Genomic DNA, 18705 nt, shown 5'->3' with positions numbered 1-18705 from the left:
TGTCTTCAGTGTATACTCGAAATGTTAGGCAGTGAAATCTATCAACATTTCCTTTACAAATGCATGGACTATTGTTGCCTAAGATGATCGTAACAAGCAAATATTATTAAAAATGTTTCCAACTCTTACCCAACATTTTTATATAGTTTTAAATTTACACTGGAATTAATTTTTATATATGGTATCTATTAAGAATATAAATATATCTTTTCCCATCTTTAATTGTTCCAACACCTATCCTGATTTGAATGTCATTATTATAATAAACTATGTTTTCATATAGACAAAAATCTATACGTGGGCTGTTTCTTCTACCCCATTGGCTTATATTCATACTAAGAACACACTATTTTAAGTACTATTTCATCATACTACATTTTTGTATCTGTTAGCACAAGCTGATTATATTTTATATATCTCGCTAAGTTTATCCAGATTATCTTCCAGAGGAAGTTGAGGGTCATATTGTCAAATATTCTCCCAAAAAATTCCATTCAGAGTCTAACCAGCAATACCACTGGTTTTACCAACGAAACTGAAATAGTACTGAGATCTTTTACAATACTGAGCATTCCTCATCATGTGCATGGTATGTCTCCATTTATTCATAATTTCTATTATATCCTCCTGCAAAGTTCTATATTTTCTTCATACGGCTCTTGACACTCCTGCTTAAGTTTATTATTAGATGTTTAATGAATCTGGGTTTTTTTTAAAAAAATGTGATATGCTATTTTGTTGGAGTTTGTCTCCTGAATGGTATAAAAAAAGGCACTGATATTTGTTTGTTGAGCTCTAAATCTTACTAGTTATAATAGTTTTCCAAATGATTCATTTGAGCTTTCAAGGTAGATAACTGCTAAAGAAAAGTAAGTTCTTCCACCCAACAACCATACCTTAACACACAGCTTTATTTAACAGGGAACTATATTTGCTGCCCTCTGTTCAATTAGAAAAGAGGAAAAGAGGAGGCCAAGTGGCCTCAAATAGTTTCTCAGTTAATCACTTTGATTCCCTTACTAAATTACTCAGGATCTCTCCTCTTCAACACTTTTTTGATAAGTTTTCCTCTGGTTTGACTCTTCCACCCATCCTGTCAACACTGAATGTCAACCTTCAATCTTTAAAAAAAAAATCTTGAAAATTTCTTGTCTGATAATGGCATTCATTTTTATTCTCTGTGTTGTTTATGAGTGTACTATTTGACATTGGAAAGCAACCAAAAGTAGGCAGAAAGAGGAGGAAAGTCTACTCTTGAAAAAACAGAAAAACTGCAAGGGGTGAGATATACATTAGCAATCTTTGCCTAAGGGCAAGTTCAAATCCTACACAGGCAGAGGACATCCTTACTGACTTGAGGTGTCAGAGGACAGAGTTTAGTAATGAGACCAAAAAGAAAAACAAAACAAAAAAACAAAAAAACCCAGAAAATTGAGGAGGAAATTCTGAATAGCAGAACTCAGATTGTGGGTCCAGCCAGGTTAACTGCACCCATTTTTAATATGCAGTTTAAACTGTGACAAATGTATACAGCCAGGTAACCACCACCATCCACAATCGAGATATTTCTGTCACCCTAAAGTGTTTCCTGTGCTTCTCTGCAATCAGTCCGCCAAACCCTAGGCAAACACTGATCTGCTTTTGGTCACTACGTGTCAGTTTTGCTTGTTCTGTAAGTTAATATAAATGGAACCATATAGTGTTCCACTCTATAGATATACAGCAGTAATTTTTTCATCCCTTTGTTTATTGATGGACATTAAAGTTTATTCACACTTGGGCTATTATAAATAAAACTATGAACTTTTGTATACAAAGCTTTATGTGACATGTTTTCATTTCTCTTGGATAAATAGCTAAAAGTGGGATTTCTCAGTGGTATATATTAAATCTATGTTTCACTTTACAAGAAAATTTCCAACTATTTTTCAAAGTGGTTGTATCATTTTAAATTACCACAAGCAATTTTATCAGTTGTTCCACATCCTTGTCAACACTTGGTATGGAAAGAATTTTTAATTTTAACTATTCTAGTGGATATACTACTTCACTGGATATACTTCTAGTGGACATACTACTTCTAGTGGAAGTACTACTTCATTGTAGTTTTACTTTGCATTTCCTGGATGCATCTTTAAATACTTATTAAATGTCCTGTGTTACAGTAAAAAGGTTCCTTTCTTTTCCAAGTTTTGTTGAGTTTTCATTAAGAATGGCTGCTCAACTTTATTCTATGTAAATTATGCCTCGGTTACATTGATTGAGGGAAAAAACTCAACAGTATACTTGATGGGGAAACAGTATTTTCATCTAAAATTGGGAACAAGACAAGGTAGTCTGCTCCTATCACTTCTATACATCTTTACACTGGTGGCCTCAGCCAATGCAATAATGAATTTAAAAATGAGAAAAACAAAAAGGATAAAGACTGGTAAGGAAGAAGTAAAACTGTCCCTATTTGCAAAAGACATAACTATTTACACAGAAAATCCTAAGGAAGCAATGAAAAAAAAAAAACAAAAAACTACTAACAGTAATGTGTATTAGCAAGGTCTCAAAATACAAGGTTAACATACAATCAGTTAGTTATCTTGGGTTTATCCCAGAAACAAAAAATTGTTTTAAAAAATGAAAATCAATGTAATTTACCATATATCTACATATTAATCTGTGTAGAAAATTCTATAGAAATTTACAAAAAGCTACTAGAATTAAGTGAATTCAGGAAGGGTACAGAATACATAATCAATACACAAACTTATCTGTATTTCTATATGCTAGCAATAAACAACTTGAAAAAGAAAACCAACAATACTATTTGCATGTTTTTCTATTTACCAAGTTGCCAAAAACAGAATTTGAAGCAGTAACCTTGATTTACCCCTTTTCCTCATGAACGCACTCCATCTCAATCAAATCAACTCTTGTTGACTTTATCTTCTAATTGAATTACATCCAGCACTCATCTACCTTTCTTCATTCCCCACAGCCAACCACTACTTTTTTAGTAATTTCTTTATTCCAACAATCTCCCAACTGTCTATTAGTTACTGACTACACTATAACCAAAGGGACATGTCTAAAATACAAGTCTTGTGTTAGTCATATAAATGAATTCATAGGTAAGTTTGATTTTATCATGGATTAAAAGGCATTTCATGATCTCATGTACCGCTCAAATCTCATCTTTTACCCCTCAAATTTCATCTTTTACCCCCTTTCTCCTTTTATTAAATAAAAGTTTAATTTTATTAAAGTTTAGTTTAATAACTATAAAGTTTTTTTTATTAAATAAACGTTTTTTCCAGTTCCTCAAATTCAGCATTCCTGTTTCTTTACTCTTGATCTCTGCATATGCTCATGCTTCCTTCTTAAACACTTCTGTGTACCCCAGGTCTCTTTGTCATACCCTCTCAAAATACAACAGAGTCAAAAGAGACCAGAAGCAAAATATACCATTTAGCAGGCTACCAAAGAGGATTACACAATAGGTAAACAAGAGCTTAAATTAAGATATTACAGCAGAAACATATGAACAGGTAAGAGAGAAATAGTGAAATATGTAAAATAAATGTGAGCATTTTAGTAACCATGTACTAAGACATGACTTGTTGAAATAATGGTCAGCCTCTATGTAACTTTTCCCATATTTACTCAAACCTACTGAAATAAATAATACAAGAATTGAGTTATATAAAAGAAATCTTCAAAGGGTAAATCAAATGTTCCAAATGACTGTCATAATTTAGTAGTATTAATTCAGTCTACTGGGTTAGAGTAGTGATTTTCGTAATGTGGTTCCTTGGACTAGCAGCATTAGTGATACATGGGAACTTATTTGAAAGGCAATTTCTTGAGTTCCACAATAGTTCTGATTCAGGATCTCCAGGCATAGGTCCCAGAAATCTGTATTTTAAGAAGCCTTCCAGTTGATTCTCATGCAAGCTTCAGTTTGAAAACCACAAGGTTAGGAGCTATCAAAAGAGGAGTAAACCAACAAAAGAGGAGTAAAATATAATCCAACAAATACTATCAGAAGAATGATCTTTCTTTGTAAAGAAAGATCAGGCCAACAATAATGAATAATCTACCCTCCATGCTATTGAAGTGCAGTATAATTCAATTTAATAGGGAAAGAAACAGGAAATGCACAGGAATAATATAATCTGAAGGCTCTGTTAAATAGCATGCTGATAAAGACCACTAAGAAACAGCCACCTTTAACTGCTCATGAAATTAAAGAAATAATGCATAATGAATTATAACCACCATATTATTTTAATTTATTCAACATGCATTTACTGAATATTACTACAACAAGATATTATGCTAAAAGCTAAAATTGTGATAAACAGGTCTTAAATTAAAGCATGAGAAATTCTGAAAAGTCAAAGCTTTAATTTTCTTTGTTGCACTGGAACTCATTTCCAAGGAAGATTCGAAAGGAAAAGATAGTCAGCTATTATTCCATTTGTTATTTAATACTTTTAAGAAAGAAAGAAAATGCTGGGTGCCTTTTATCAATTATAAACCCAATTACATTAATTTTAATGTCAAGGAAATAGTTCTGATTCTCTAAAACTAATATTTAAAATATGCATACACACATACATAATACATATATGTGCGTATGTATATGCAACATACCTCAGTTTTAAGATTTAAAAACTCAGAACTAAAGACAGGTGAAAATTAATTCTTGGAGCATCCTATCAAATTCCTTTTGATCACTGACAGTAATCTTATTATATGGTTACCCCCTCTCCTTAGTATGTTCATTTTCTTTGTAAATCCTATGCATCCATATTATCATCACTTGGGAAGCAACATCATGTGGTAGTATACAGGCTTTGAAGTCAGATCTGAGTTCAAGTCCTTGCTCAGTTACTTAACTAATTTGTGTGTCATGAAACAAATTAGTTGACTTTTATAAGCATTAGTTTTTCATCTTTAAAATAATTTTAATGACACAGCATAAGTGAGAAAGTAGTGTAAGAATGAAATGGAATATTATAAGCAAAACATTCAGTTGATTAACAAATTCACAATAGATGTTTTATAAATGATACTCCCTTACTTCTTTCTCTTGAAGCACAGCATCCATTTCCTTCAGTCCATTAATTATCCTCAAAGCCTTAATTTTACATTGACAACTAGAATCAGAACACAACTTATAAGATTTGTGCTCTTGACAACTAGAAATGGGACACTATTTATAAGATTTCTACTCTAAAGGTCCTTCTGTGGACACATTTTGATATCTCAAAAATTTTTCCAAATATTTAAATAATGAAACGCAGTGCAGTGGACAAGACTAGCATGGGAAGTTAGGAGATCTAGGTCCTAGTTTCACTAATGCCAGGAAGTAGCTTTGGATTGGGATAATGTCTTATGAAAAATTAGAGTGTGAGACTAGATAATCTCTAAAGCCTCTTTTACGTCTTTAAAATTCTATGATTCTAACTTTTCTGGAAGAATTACTTTGAATCATAAACAACTGGACACTTGGAACTTGGAATGTATCTTATTTAAGAAGGCATTCTCAAGATAGAAAAGACAAAGAAAGAAAAATTAGGAGACAGCAAAAAGATCAATCTAGCTGAAAATATCTTTTTCCCCACATTCGATCTGGCGTAATTAGCTCTAGAATAGACATGTCTTTTTGTATACAAATTTATATGATAGAATTTTTATCTCTTGTAGTATACATGATCTCAATGTTAATCCTTCTGCAGTACTTCCTGAAAGGGGTGTTTTTTATACTTACAATAGTGACTACAGTGATAAGTCACTGGTCTCTACCTCTTTGTCATCTTGTCACTTACCTACTCAATCTAATGTCAGCCTATGGCTAGAGGGTCTGACTTACGAGGGTCAGCAACGTCTAAGAATTACCTATTTTTTCTCTCCATGCTGTACTTAGTGAGGTATAACAGTCACCTTTCAGGTATTTGGTTGGCTCACAATTTGCCTTTCTGATAAGAAAGGAAAAAAACCTTTTATCTGAGGAATATGAACACCTTTAAATTATCAGGACTAGAAAGGCATTTAAAAAGTAACAGCAGTCACATCTCACTCTCCCTTCAAATATATAATTACCTCTTGAAGCTACTTGCTATGTGGGCTGTAGACTGAAGCCAAGTAGCCATAAACTGCTATATACCCTACAGTTCAACAAAGTATAGCCAATCACTAACCAATGTTATTTCTGTAAATCAATCAGAATTCCTGAAAAACAACTTTTGCACTTACTCACTCTCCTGATTGATCCTCTTTATTCTTTAAAAACTTGAACCTTTCAGCCGGATGTGGTGGCTCATGCCTGTAATCCCAGCACTTTGGGAGGCCGAGGCAGGCAGACCACGAGGTCAGGAGATTGAGACCATCCTGGCTAAAACAGTAAAACCCTGGCTCTACTAAAAATAAAAAAAAATTAGCTGGGCTTGGTGGCATGCACCTGTAGTCCCAACTACTGGTAGGTTGAGGCAGGAGAATCACTTGAACCCGGGAGGCGGAGGTTGCAGTGAGCCAAATGGCATCACTGTATTCCAGCCTTTGGGACAGAGTGAGACTCCATCTCAAGGAGAAGAAGAAAAAAAAAAAAAAAAAAACACTTGAACCTTTCTTACGTTCTCCAGAGCACTCCCCAAGGCAGCTTGGAAGTGTATCTTGGGCTGAGGCCCTCAATCTTTGCACTTGAATAAACTTCCTTTAAACTACATTCTGACTCCTTTGGTTATTTTAGGTTGAAACTGGGAAAGGTTTCATTACTGACATTTCTATTCACTTCCATTTTCACATGGGTTTATTTATCAGGAATCAACAGTATAACTGCAGGCCTCTGAAGAAGCTCAAGTCATCTAGTGAAGGCATCAAAGTATGAGGAAAGTTTATTTTTAGTTCGATATATAAAAGCATTTATTTTCACTGAGACTAGCTGGCCCTTGGTTTGCTTTTCTTTGCATCACCCTTATATTTTTCCATGGCTAGTTTGTAATACAAAATCAGTAAATGATGTCAAGAAAATAAGTGGTGCCAGGCACGGTGGTTCATGCCTTTAATCCCTGCAATTTGGGAGGCCGAGGCGGGCAGATCACAAGGTCAGGAGTTCGAGACCAGCCTGACCAACATGGTGAAACCCCATCCCCACTAAAAATAACAACTACTAGCTGGGCTGGTGGTGTACTCCTATAATCCCAGCTACTCAGGAGACTGAGACAGGAGAATCACTTGAACTCAGGAGGGTGAGGTTGCAGTGAGCTGAGACTGCACCACTGCACTCCAGCCTGGGCGACAAACTGACACTCCGTCTCAAAAATAATAATAATAGTTAAAAAAAAAAAAAGAAGGCCGGGCGTGGTGGCTCACGCCTGTAATCCAGGTACTTTGGAGGCCAAGGCGGGCGGATCACCTGAGGTCTGGAGTTAAAGACCAGCCTGACCAACATGGTGAAACCCCGTCTTAAAAAAAAAAAGAAAAAATAAAATAAGTGGTAGTATTTAACGTTTCATATATAATTCCCACTACCTATTCACTCAGAGAATGAAGATCGCAACCATGGGGGGCCGGCGGGGTGAACCAACTTGTCTCAAACATTATTTGTATTTTCTATAGCCCTTCTATTAATATAGCCTTTATAAACAGATTTCTAAAACACTAATCTAGAACTATTTCTTCAGTCTACTTTTTCTAAAAGTATACAAACATTCCCTTCAAATTCGACATCCTCTTACACTAATCAAAAGAATATACTTTATAATAGAAGTCCCTCACTGTATAAGAATATAAATTTACAAAGAATTCAATTGGAATTTGCTTGTATATTCTTATCTAGGTTCAGAGTAAGTTATATCCTTTAATGTATTTTATAATGCTTAATTGTCAAAGTAAATATTTCTATTATTCATCACATACTACCTTCTATTTCTGTGATGTGATCTCTCTAATTAAAAGAACCACAATTGCAATTACTGAAGAATAAGTAAAAATCCAAGGAACTTAATGGCAAATTGTACAGCTCTGAAATTTAATCTCTATCTCATTTGTGAGGGTCTCTGATAAAATTTCGAAATTTTACATTGACTAAATTAAGAACTTTTATTAGAAATAGCTCTCTATAAATACAATAAAAAACTAATTTTACTTTAGTGCAGACTAATTTATATACATCTGAAGATATTTTAACCTTTATGCACAATTTCCTCTCTTTCAGTCAACAGGCATAAACTGGATTTACTTTTTAGTTGTCTGAGACATATAATTAATGAAACTGACACTATCTGACATAATTATGAAAACCTTAAAGCCAATAACTTCTGAAAGAGTAAAACGTCAAGAGGAACCAAAGCAAAAGAATTACTTCTATTTAAGAAAAAGAAGACTCATTAAATCAGTGAATACTGTAAATCAGAAAGGACTTTCTATACTAAACAGAGGAAAAACTAAATTAAAATGAAAGACAAAATCTTAAACTTACTGGGTTATCTGTGGAATCATCAGCCAACTGTAAACCAAAATAGTCTTGCTCAGTCAAGTCAAGATGCTTGAAGACTATATCCAACAGGACTTGCCCCTGATCATGTTTCTGGGAAAAAAAATTGAATGAAATCAACTTTGATAGGTTACATACTTTAAATTTTTTTTAACCTGGTTGACTCTTGTCCTCATCTATTAACCCATTTATGCTAGTGGTAGCAAATTTTTGTATGTGAAAAATCAGACCTTGGCGATGACCTTGAGCAGTAGAATATAAATAACCCCCACAAGCTTGGTGTGCCAATAATAGAATAAATGGGTTAGGCATAAATGGGTTAACTTGGTAACTGTTTCCATACCAATGACTTGGTTGAGAATAAAGACTTCACATGTGACACAGTACTTTTAAAAAACATCTTGACCTTAGGCAAACTGGTTTAAAGAGTATATAATAAATATGAAAATATAAAGAAGCATTTGATTGAAAATACTTCCACTTTCAGGCTACCATGGTATTTTTGTTAGTTCATATTATTGCCACATTAACTCATGTATATATCTATACCACTTTGTTATGCTTTTTATTCTTATATTTAAATTATTACTAGGAAGTGACACATTTAGCTAAATATAACTTAAAATGTAATTTTGTATTACATAAATGCCATAAAAGGGGAAACAAAGATGGTAATGATTATTTATAGCAAATTGATAAAGGATTACTAGTATTTTCATTGCAAAAGTACTCAGAGAACTTTAGAAAACTATCTCATTTTAACCTCACACTGATTCTATCATGTAGGCATTAAAGAGTAACTACAACTTCCCCAAGTTCCAAAGCTGTTAAACTGTGGTACAAAAGGCAAGATTAGATATTCTCATCCCACCAAAAAATACAACTAATGAGTAAAAACACAGACAAATGATCAACATGTTCAGTTAAAAAAAGAAAATGGGAAATTATACTACATGCCAAAGGCAAACAACAATCCCCAAAATAAAATCTAGTGATAATAAATAAAGACAAGAAATACTTATTACTGCTAACATTGAAGACAGATATCTATCGGAAAAGCAATTTGACAAAACAAGCAATAACAATATTAACTACTCTGGCATCTTAACATAAGTAGCAAACAAAATCTAATACTGGAGGAAACTGGTATACCTATCAATATATTCACTAGAGAGGTTTATTTTCACTACATTTATATATGACATACATTAGAAAAACATGTGCCATGGTTTGAATTTGTCCCCTAGAATTCATGTGTTGAAAATCTGGTCCCTGGTATGGTGGTTCTGAGAGATGGGGACCTTTAAGAGGTGACTAGGTTATTTAGAGGGATTAATGTTGCTTTCCAGGGACAAGGTTAATTCTCAAGGGAGCAAGTGAGTTCTCACTATCACAGGACTAGATTAATTACCACAAGTGGGTTGGCATAAAGTGAGGCCGCCCCTGGTATCCTGTCCCTTTCACATGTACTCACTTCTCCTGCTTCTCTGCCATGTTATGACACAGCATGAAACCCTCAGAAGCTGACCAGATATGGCCATCTGATCTTGAACTTCCCAGCCAAAATAAACCTCTTTTTAAAATAAATTACCCAGTCTCGGGTATTCTGTTATAGCAACAGAAAATGGACTAAGGTAACATAGTAGAGAATAGTGATATATTTTACCACTAATTTTTCTTCTCATTAGCTATAGCAGTTTAGAAACTTCCAGATACCAGTCAGAATTCAAACATACAGCTGAAACAGTAAGAACCTGTTTTTTTCATATAATGGAAAGTATAGTGGCACAAAAGACTCCAGAGCAAGCTAATCTGCAGATGAGGGACATAAAGACTAGGTTTCTTTCCATCTTTCTCATCTGCATTCCAAGTGTTGGCTGCATTCATAAGCCTTTAGCAAGATGGTCACAGCAATTCCAAGATTCATATCCACATGTGACAATGTTCAAAAGAACAAGCTTCCTTGTAAAAGTTACCTTACGAAGACTCTTACTGGTCAGAATTAGGTCAAATGGCTATCTGAAAAAACTCATTAATGTGCTTCAAACAGTGCTTCTCAGTGTTGGCCCCCATTCAAAGCACCTGCAAATATTTTATATACTTATGCAGCCCACCTCCCTGACCCGTCTCTCATTCTGATTGTATTTGTCTGGGGAAAAGACCAAGCATTAATCTTTTTCTAAAAGTTACTAAGGTGAGTCCAATGTACCTTTGGTTGAAGAAACTATTATTTCCTCCACTGAATATATGGGTTTATTTCTGGACTCTATACCTTGGGTTTTCTTTTCATTTCCTATATATCACAGACTGGGTACTGTAGAATTCTAGATTCCAGAAATGCCAATAGGTGTTGATGAAAGAGCCCAAGAAAAGGCTGCTTTCTCTAGGAAAGGGACCAGAAAAGGGTACGTGGTAGGACAGAAACCTGACAATGCCAAATCCAATGGGAAAAAAACTGAGCCCTTCTCTACTAGTGTCCATGGAAACCAAATGAGAAGCCTAGTTTCATGTGCCACCTGGTTTGACCAGGCAGCAAGTGAAAAAAAAGCCTGAACTTCTGCCCACTTCCAAACAGTACTGAGCAGTACTTCATAGTATCTTCTCTAGGGTGGTGGTAAGCAGAAGCAGAAAACATATCCACTTATTGGTAGCAGGAGGTGTTTAGCTTCCCCTGTTGAGCTGGTGCTAGCAGAAGCTGAGGAGGAAGCCTGGGCTTCCACTGCAACCATCGCACAGCTATAGCAAGTGGTGTCTCCCAAACAGAAAGGGAGGAGGAAGACTTGGGAGAAAGGTAGATGGAAAAAGGGATACTTAAATCTTGAAATGTAACCCTGAACAGGACACTTAACAATGAACTAACTACATGTGAAACTGACCAAAATTTAAAAAGTAGGCCAAGACCAGTACGCTACCAAGGTGACTCCCTACTACAGACAATTAAATACAATCCAAAGTCTCATTAACAAAATGCCTCAAATGTCTGAGATACTATCTAAAATCATTGAGTTAGGTAAATCTTGACTTGAGTAAGAAAACACAATCAACAGATGTCAACACCGAAATGACTCAGATGTTGGAATTATCTGACAAAGATTTGGAAGCAGTCATCAGAAAAATGTTTTAATGGAAGCAGCCATTATGAATGCTGTTGAAAAGAAAATTAGAAAAAAAAAGATTATTTCAGCAAAGAAACAGAAGATATAAAAGAACCAAATGCAAATTATATAACTGAAAAATACAGTAACAAATAAAAACTGATTAGATGGGCTCAACGGAATAAAGGTAAGAAAGAAAAAATAATCAATTAATCTAAAGAAAAAGCAATAGAAATTAGTAAGAACAGCACAGAAAAAACAGATCAAAAAAATATAAAGATGACAACAACCAGACTGTCAGCAACCTGTGGGAGAAGAAAAAAATGAGATAACATTCATTTCACTAGAATGTTTAAGAGATGAGAAACAGTTTTTAGGACAATAAAATAATAAAATATTTGAGTATTTCATTTGTAAAATTTTTACAAATTTGGTAAAAACAAAATGCAGATTCAAGAATCCAAGTGAACCCCAAACAAAATGAATCCAAATAAATCTACCTTATAACACATCAAAATAATCAAAATACTGAAAACTAAACACAAAATAAAAATCTTGAAAGCAACTTAAAAAAAAGAAATTACCAATAGGCAATGACAATACAAATTGAAATGAATTTCTCATCTGCAACCAGGAAGGCCAAAAGAAAATGAGTTAGGCTGTTCCTGCATCACTATAAATAAACATCTGAGACTGGGTAATTCATAAAGAAAAGGGGTTTAATTGGCTCATGATTCTGCAGGCTGTATAAGCACAGCACAAACATCTGCTCAGCTTCTGGTGAGGGCCTCAGGAAGCTTACAATCCCGGCAGAAGGCAAAGTGAGAGAAGACACATTACATGGCAAGAGCAGAAGCAAAAGAGCTAAGGTGGGAGGTCCCAGAACCAACCAGATCTCAGGTTAACTAACTGAGCAGGAACTCACTTATCACCAAGGGCATGGTAATACGCCATTTATGAGAGATCTCCTCCTGTGATCTAATTGCCTCCCACTGGGCTTTACCTCCAACACTGGGAATCACATTTTATCATGAGATTTGGAGGAGAAAAACATCCAAACCATCTCAGAAAGTGTACAAAAACATTTCAAATGCTAAACAAACCCTAGCCTGTCAATCCAGAATTCTATGTCAAGAGAAAACACTCTATAGGAGGAATGAAGAGTAAATAATGATATTCTCAGAAAAATTTAAGAAAATTATCACCAACAGATCATCCCAAAATAATGCTCTAGGAAATATTATAGGGGTTATTAATAAATTATTTTAGGCAGTTATGGCAAGGAGTCCTCGGTAAGGATTTTTTTTAGTAAAGGCAGCTCCTGAAACATTTCTAATAGAAAAGTGGCTTGAAAAGACAGGCTGGCAAGCTTTGATATGCAAATGCCAGAGATTAGAAACTGGGTCCATCCAATGTGGTGACTCCCACCCTATTCTCCTTGTCACCACATATGCCAAGTATCATGACCACCTCCAGATGATTCTGCATGTGCAGGACATCATGGCAACCTGCATTTGCCTATTAAAAGGCTAGGGTAGGAGGGCCAGTATTTTCGCAGGCTATCTGAATAACACACCTGATCAAACCAATCCCCTGAGTCCTATGCAAACCAGACAATGCCTCCTCTAGCCTCCTAATATAACCGACTGTGTTCTGCCACACTTGAGACTTTTCCCTCCATTTGAAGCCCCCTCTCTGTCTCTGTACGAGGGAGCTTTTTCCTTCTTTCTCGCCTATTAAACTTTCCACTCCTTGAAACCATTTCACGTGTCTGTGTTGTGTATCTAATCGGTGTGAGACAAAGTACCCTGGTGTCCCTCCAGTCATCAGAGCCGTATCATTTTGGTGCAGTGGCAGGGAATCAAGGTATAACATTCATTGGAGTGGTGAGTATGGGAGCAGACTCTTTCAATTTTATTTCTGAGGCTTCTCATCCTCAGTTTTTTATTCTCTCAAAGAATTCTCAAAAATCGGGCATTTGGCAGCTGAGTATGGGCCATAAGACCTAAAGACTCAGATCTGAGGCCTGCTAAGGAGGATGTAGTCAATTCCCTAGAGCCCTCAGTGTGCCAAGAATGTTGGCTCTGTCCAAACTAGTCTCCTTTTAAAGGAAAACCCCGCCATCATGCGAGGCTGCGAAAAGTACTGACGATTTCTGGCCAGGGCACACCCTGGCATTATTCAAAGGTCACTGGACTGGACCCAGCCTCCAACGGCCCGCTTTGGGTGATGGCAGAGAATCCCCAGCTATCCTGTTGCAAAACTTTCCTTCTTTTACCATCAACAGTCTCTTACTCTCTCCAACCGGAAGTATAGCTCAGGAATGCAGTTGCAATCTTTTAGGAACAGAGAAGGTTTCCCTGACCCCCACAGTGAGCATCTATCTCTCTGTCTCAGCCACTAGTCTGGAGAGCACAGGGCATTTCCAGGTCTCTCTCTTACCACTTCTCTGGAGAGCACGTAGTGTTTCTAAGCCAACAGCGTCACCTAGTGGAAATGGAAATCCTCTTCATGAGGCACTTTTTTTTATGGTAACACTGCAGCCTCCTTTTGTACCGCTAGAAATCAGTCTAAGCCCCTTTGGCGAACAAGAAAATTCTGCTTTCAACAGTTAGGAGTTAAATGTCTTCCATAGCCAAATTTTAGTGTCGATATTGTCCCATCAGCAAGAAAACAGCCATTTGGTTCCCATATTCTTTCAAGGCACATAGTCTGTAATTAGGACAGTGCTTAATTAATAAGGGGACTTTAAGTCTGGATGTCAACCGGAACCATTTTTAAGGGTAAATGCTTTAGCACGGGCCATAACAGGCAATCTAACACATTCCCTCCATTAAAGGAGCCTTGTTTTTTATATAATCTTTCCTAAGACCCATTTTTTTCAAGGGGGAGACACACAGGTCACACAAGTCTAGAAGGTCAAAGGGAAATAATAGGCAGAGGACTAGGGCTACTTGCACAAGTATGACTAGGCCTCAAAAGTCTAGTTCCTCTGGTGCCATGGCTTGAAGGGTAATGCCTACAGCCATCGGCAGCACATTTAACAGCGTGCCGGGACCCAGGAAGTAGGGAGAAAAATGGTTGGGGAGGATGACCCCGTTTTTTCCTCCACCCTGGGTCACATACAGAAGGGAAAGAGACTAAAGAGATGCCTTCTCTCACTTCTTCTTGATAGGAAACAGATCATCTTCAGCATTCACTCCCCTGGAGTGTATTTTAAAGCACTGGGACTCTTTTGACCCTGAGACTTTAAAGAAAAAGCCACTCATTCTGTTGCACAAGGGCATGGCCTTCTTACCAGCTTGGAGACAGACAAACCTGACCTGCTGGAGGGAGCCTTGATTTTAACATTATCCAACAGTTAGATCTTTTCTGCAGACAGAAGGGCAAATGGACTGAGGTCCCCTATGTACAGACTTTCTTTGCCCTGCGAGACCACCCAGACCTCTACAAGTTCTGTATAATCAACCAAGTTCTTTTAGCAGCCATGGCAGGCAAGCCCACAGAGCTAAAGCAGATTCCAGAGGAGCAACCTGAGACAGCTATGGACTGTCCCAACCCTTCCAGTCCCCCTCCAATCATACCATCAGCTCCCCCAGCTCCATCATCCTCAGTATTACCTACTCTCCGCACTTTACTCTTACCTCGGCAAGAAATGCCTGATGGGAATGGTGCCATGAGGGTTCCAGTTCCCTTCTCATTACAGGATGTTAAGCAAATAAAGGGAGACAGGCTAATTTTCTGACGATCCCAATAGGCATATAGAAATTTTCCAAAAGTTAACTCAGGTGTTTAACGTCACATACAGAAGTATTATGTTGCTCCTAAGTCGGACCCTCACTGCAGCCGAAAAGCAGGCATTTCTGCAAATGCAGAAAATTACGGAGATGAGCAACATGCCTCCTATAGCAGACCAATGAGAAAAAGAGAAGACAGGGAAGGTGAGGAAGAGGTGGAAACTCTATTCCCGATAGGAAGGGAAGCAGTTCCGGTAGACAACTGGAACCCCAATAACTCAGGAGAAAAATGGGGAAAAAAAATTTTTTTTTTTTTTTTGAGACAGAGTTTTGCTCTTGTTGCCCAGGCTGGAGTACAGTGGCACGATCTTGGCTGACCATAACCTCTGCCTCTCAGGTTCAAGCAGTTCTCCTGCCTCAGCCTCCTGAGTAGCTGGAATTACAGGCATGTGCCACCATGCCCAGCTAATTTGTATTTTTAGTAGAGACGGGGTTTCTCCATGTTGGTCAGGCTGCTCTTGAACTTCTGGCCTCAGGTGATCTGCCCACCTTGGCCTCCCAAAGTGCTGAGATTATAGGCGTGGGCCACCGCACCCGGCCAGCACTTTTTAAGGTGCAAATTAGAGGGCCTATGAAAAACCAGAGCCAAATCTCTTATCTGTTATTGACTGGCAATTCAGGGCATTTTAAGAAGGAAGGCCCAGGCAGCAAGACGAAGCCACCTCTACCCTGTCTAGCCTGTGGCAGAGACCACTGTAGATGGATCTGCCCCAAGAGATAAAGAGACAGGGTTCAGAACCAGTCTCACAGATGATCCAGCAGGACTGATGTGTCCCGGGGCTCAAACCTCTGGTTCCAGAGACTCAGACTGTTGTTACAGCACAGGAGCCCTGGGTGAGTCTGGAAATTCGAAGGAGGAAGGTAGCTCTCCTTCTGGATACTGGAGCCAGTCTCTCTCTTTTCTCTAATTCAGGCCTCGCATCTTCCCCTAGCATGATGGTAAGGGACATCTCAGGAAAAACTCTAACTCGATGTTTTTCTCAACCCCTTAAGCTGCAGATGGGGGGACCTACTATTTACACATGCCTTTTTAATCCATGCCTGAAAGTCCCATTCCTTTATTAGGTAGACATATTTAGCTAGCATGGTGGCCAGCATCCTTATAGTCCCAGGACAAACCCTCCATCTCCCCCAAGGAAGCTAAAATTAATCCAGAAGTGTGGGCAACTCAAGGAAGAACAGGTCAAGCTATAACTGCTAGGCCAGTTCAGACCTAGCTTAAGGATCTCACTTCTTTTCCTAACCAGAGACAGTATCCCCTAAAGGCCACAGGCTAGGAAAGGGCTAAAAGCCATTATTAATAACCTAAAGATGCCAGGCCTCCTCAAACACTGTAATAGCCCCTGCAACACCCCAATATTAGGAGTACAAAAACCCAATGGGAAATGGAGACTAGTACAGGACCCTCACCTCATTAATGAAACTGTAGTTCTAATCCATCCAGTGGTACCTAATCCTTATACACTGTTAACTCAAATACCTGATGCAACTAATTGATTTACAGTCCTAGATTTAAAGGATGCCTTGTTCTCCATAACATTACATCCTGACTCTCAATACCTGTTTGCCTTCAAAGATCCCTCCCGCCAGACCACCCAATTAACATGGACAGTACTGCCTAGAGATTTCAAGATATTCCTCATCTGTTTGGATAGGCAGAGTCAAAAGACCTGAGTTGGCCGGGCGCGGTGGCTCAAGCCTGTAATCCCAGCACTTTGGGAGGCCGAGGCGGGTGGATCACGAGGTCAAGAGATCGAGACCATCTTGGTCAACATGGTGAAACCCCGTCTCTACTAATACAAAAAATTAGCTGGGCACGGTGGCGCGTGCCTGTAATCCCAGCTACTCAGGAGGCTGAGGCAGGAGAATTGCCTGAACCCAGGAGGCGGAGATTGCGGTGAGCCGAGATCGCGCCATTGCGCTCCAGCCTGGGTATCAAGAGCGAAACTCCGTCTCAAAAAAAAAAAAAAAAAAAAAAAAAAGACCTGAGTTTTCTCATCCTCAAGTTAGCGTCCTGCAGTACATTGGTAATACTCTGCTCAGTGCCCTAACTGAAGAAATTTCTCCGGAAGGCACTGAAGCTCTTCTCAACTTCTTAGCTAACAGAGGATATAAGATTTCAAAACCCAAAGCCCAGCTTTGCAAAACCTCAGGCAGTACCTGGGTTTAGTGCTGTCTGAGGGGACCAGAACATTAGGGGAAGAAAGAATTAAGCTTATTTCCTCCTTCCCCCTCCCCAAAACCCTCAGGCAACTAAAAGAATTTTTGGGTATTACAGGATTTTGTAGACTATGGATACCGGGGTATGGTGAAATAGCCTGCCCGTTATATAACCTCAAAAAAGTAACTCAGGTTGGGCACGGTGGCTCATGCCTGTAATCCCAGCACTTTGGGAGGCCATGGTGGGTGGATCACCTGAGGTCAGGAGTTTGAGACTAGCTTGACCAATACAGTGAAATCCTGTCTCTACTAAAAATACAAAACTTAGCTGGGAGTGGTGGCCTGAGCCTATAGTCCCAGCTACTTGGGAGGCTGAGATAGGAGAACTGCTTGAACCTGGGAGGCAGAGGTTGCAGTGAGCCGAGATCACGCCACTGCACTCTAGCCTGGGCAACAGAGCGAGACTCTGTCTCAAAATAGATAAATAAAATAAAATAAAGAAAAACTCAGGGAGCTAAAACTCTTCTTTTAACCTGACAATGTGAAGCTCGAAAGGCCTTTGACCAGCTAAAATAAGCCTTGTTTAAGGCACCAGCTCTCAGCCTTCCTGTAGGGAAGGGCTTCAATCTGTGTGTATCAGAAAGGAAGAGAATGGCTGTGGGAGTTTTAACACAGGCCTGAGGACCAGCTCAACAGCTAAGTAACAAACTTGATTTGGTGGTTAACGGATGGCCAGCATGTCTCCGGATGGCCATCATATCTCCGAGCCATTGTCTCAGTGGCTCGGCTGGTCTCAGAAGCCTCCAAATTAACCCTAGGAAATGATTTAACTGTTTACATCCCACATAACATGGCAGGACTACAGTACTCTGGGGGAGCCTTTGGCTAACAGATAACCAGCTCCTTAAACATCATGCCCTGCTGTTAGAGGATTCCAACATCCAATTAAAGACCTGTTCTCGCCTTAATACAGCTGCCTTCCTCCCCAAAGAAATAGGAGAACCTGAGCATGACTATGAACAAGTCATAGAGTACAGACCTATGCAGCCAGGGAAGATCTCAGGGAAACTCCCCTAGAGAACCAGGACTGGACCCTCTTCACAAATGGGAGCTCTTCTGTAGAAGAAGGGATCCCTCAGGCAGGATACCAATAGTCACTCTA

General features: G+C 38.3%; 1 protein-coding gene across 3 annotated transcripts in view; it reads right to left on the bottom strand.

Moving 5' to 3' along the window:
* PTPN4 (protein tyrosine phosphatase non-receptor type 4) overlaps window positions 1-18705 on the bottom strand; it is a 220490-nt gene that overhangs the window by 116542 nt on the left and 85243 nt on the right. For 2 of the 3 annotated variants that reach the window (XM_064382839.1, XM_012468378.2), the window contains one exon: window positions 8477-8584. In XM_064382839.1, the coding sequence (XP_064238909.1) occupies window positions 8477-8584 (108 nt within the window). Of the gene's footprint in view, window positions 1-8476; window positions 8585-18705 lie in introns of those variants that run through there. The other variant, XM_012468381.2, reaches the window with a different exon arrangement.

This window comes from Aotus nancymaae, unplaced genomic scaffold, assembly GCF_030222135.1.
Source record: "Aotus nancymaae isolate 86718 unplaced genomic scaffold, 86718_ANA_hifiasm-v0.15.2.pri h1tg000029l, whole genome shotgun sequence".
Taxonomy (NCBI): domain Eukaryota; kingdom Metazoa; phylum Chordata; class Mammalia; order Primates; family Aotidae; genus Aotus; species Aotus nancymaae.
The sequence above is the reverse complement of the archived record's forward strand: the minus strand, read 5'-3'. Positions and strand labels throughout refer to the sequence as shown.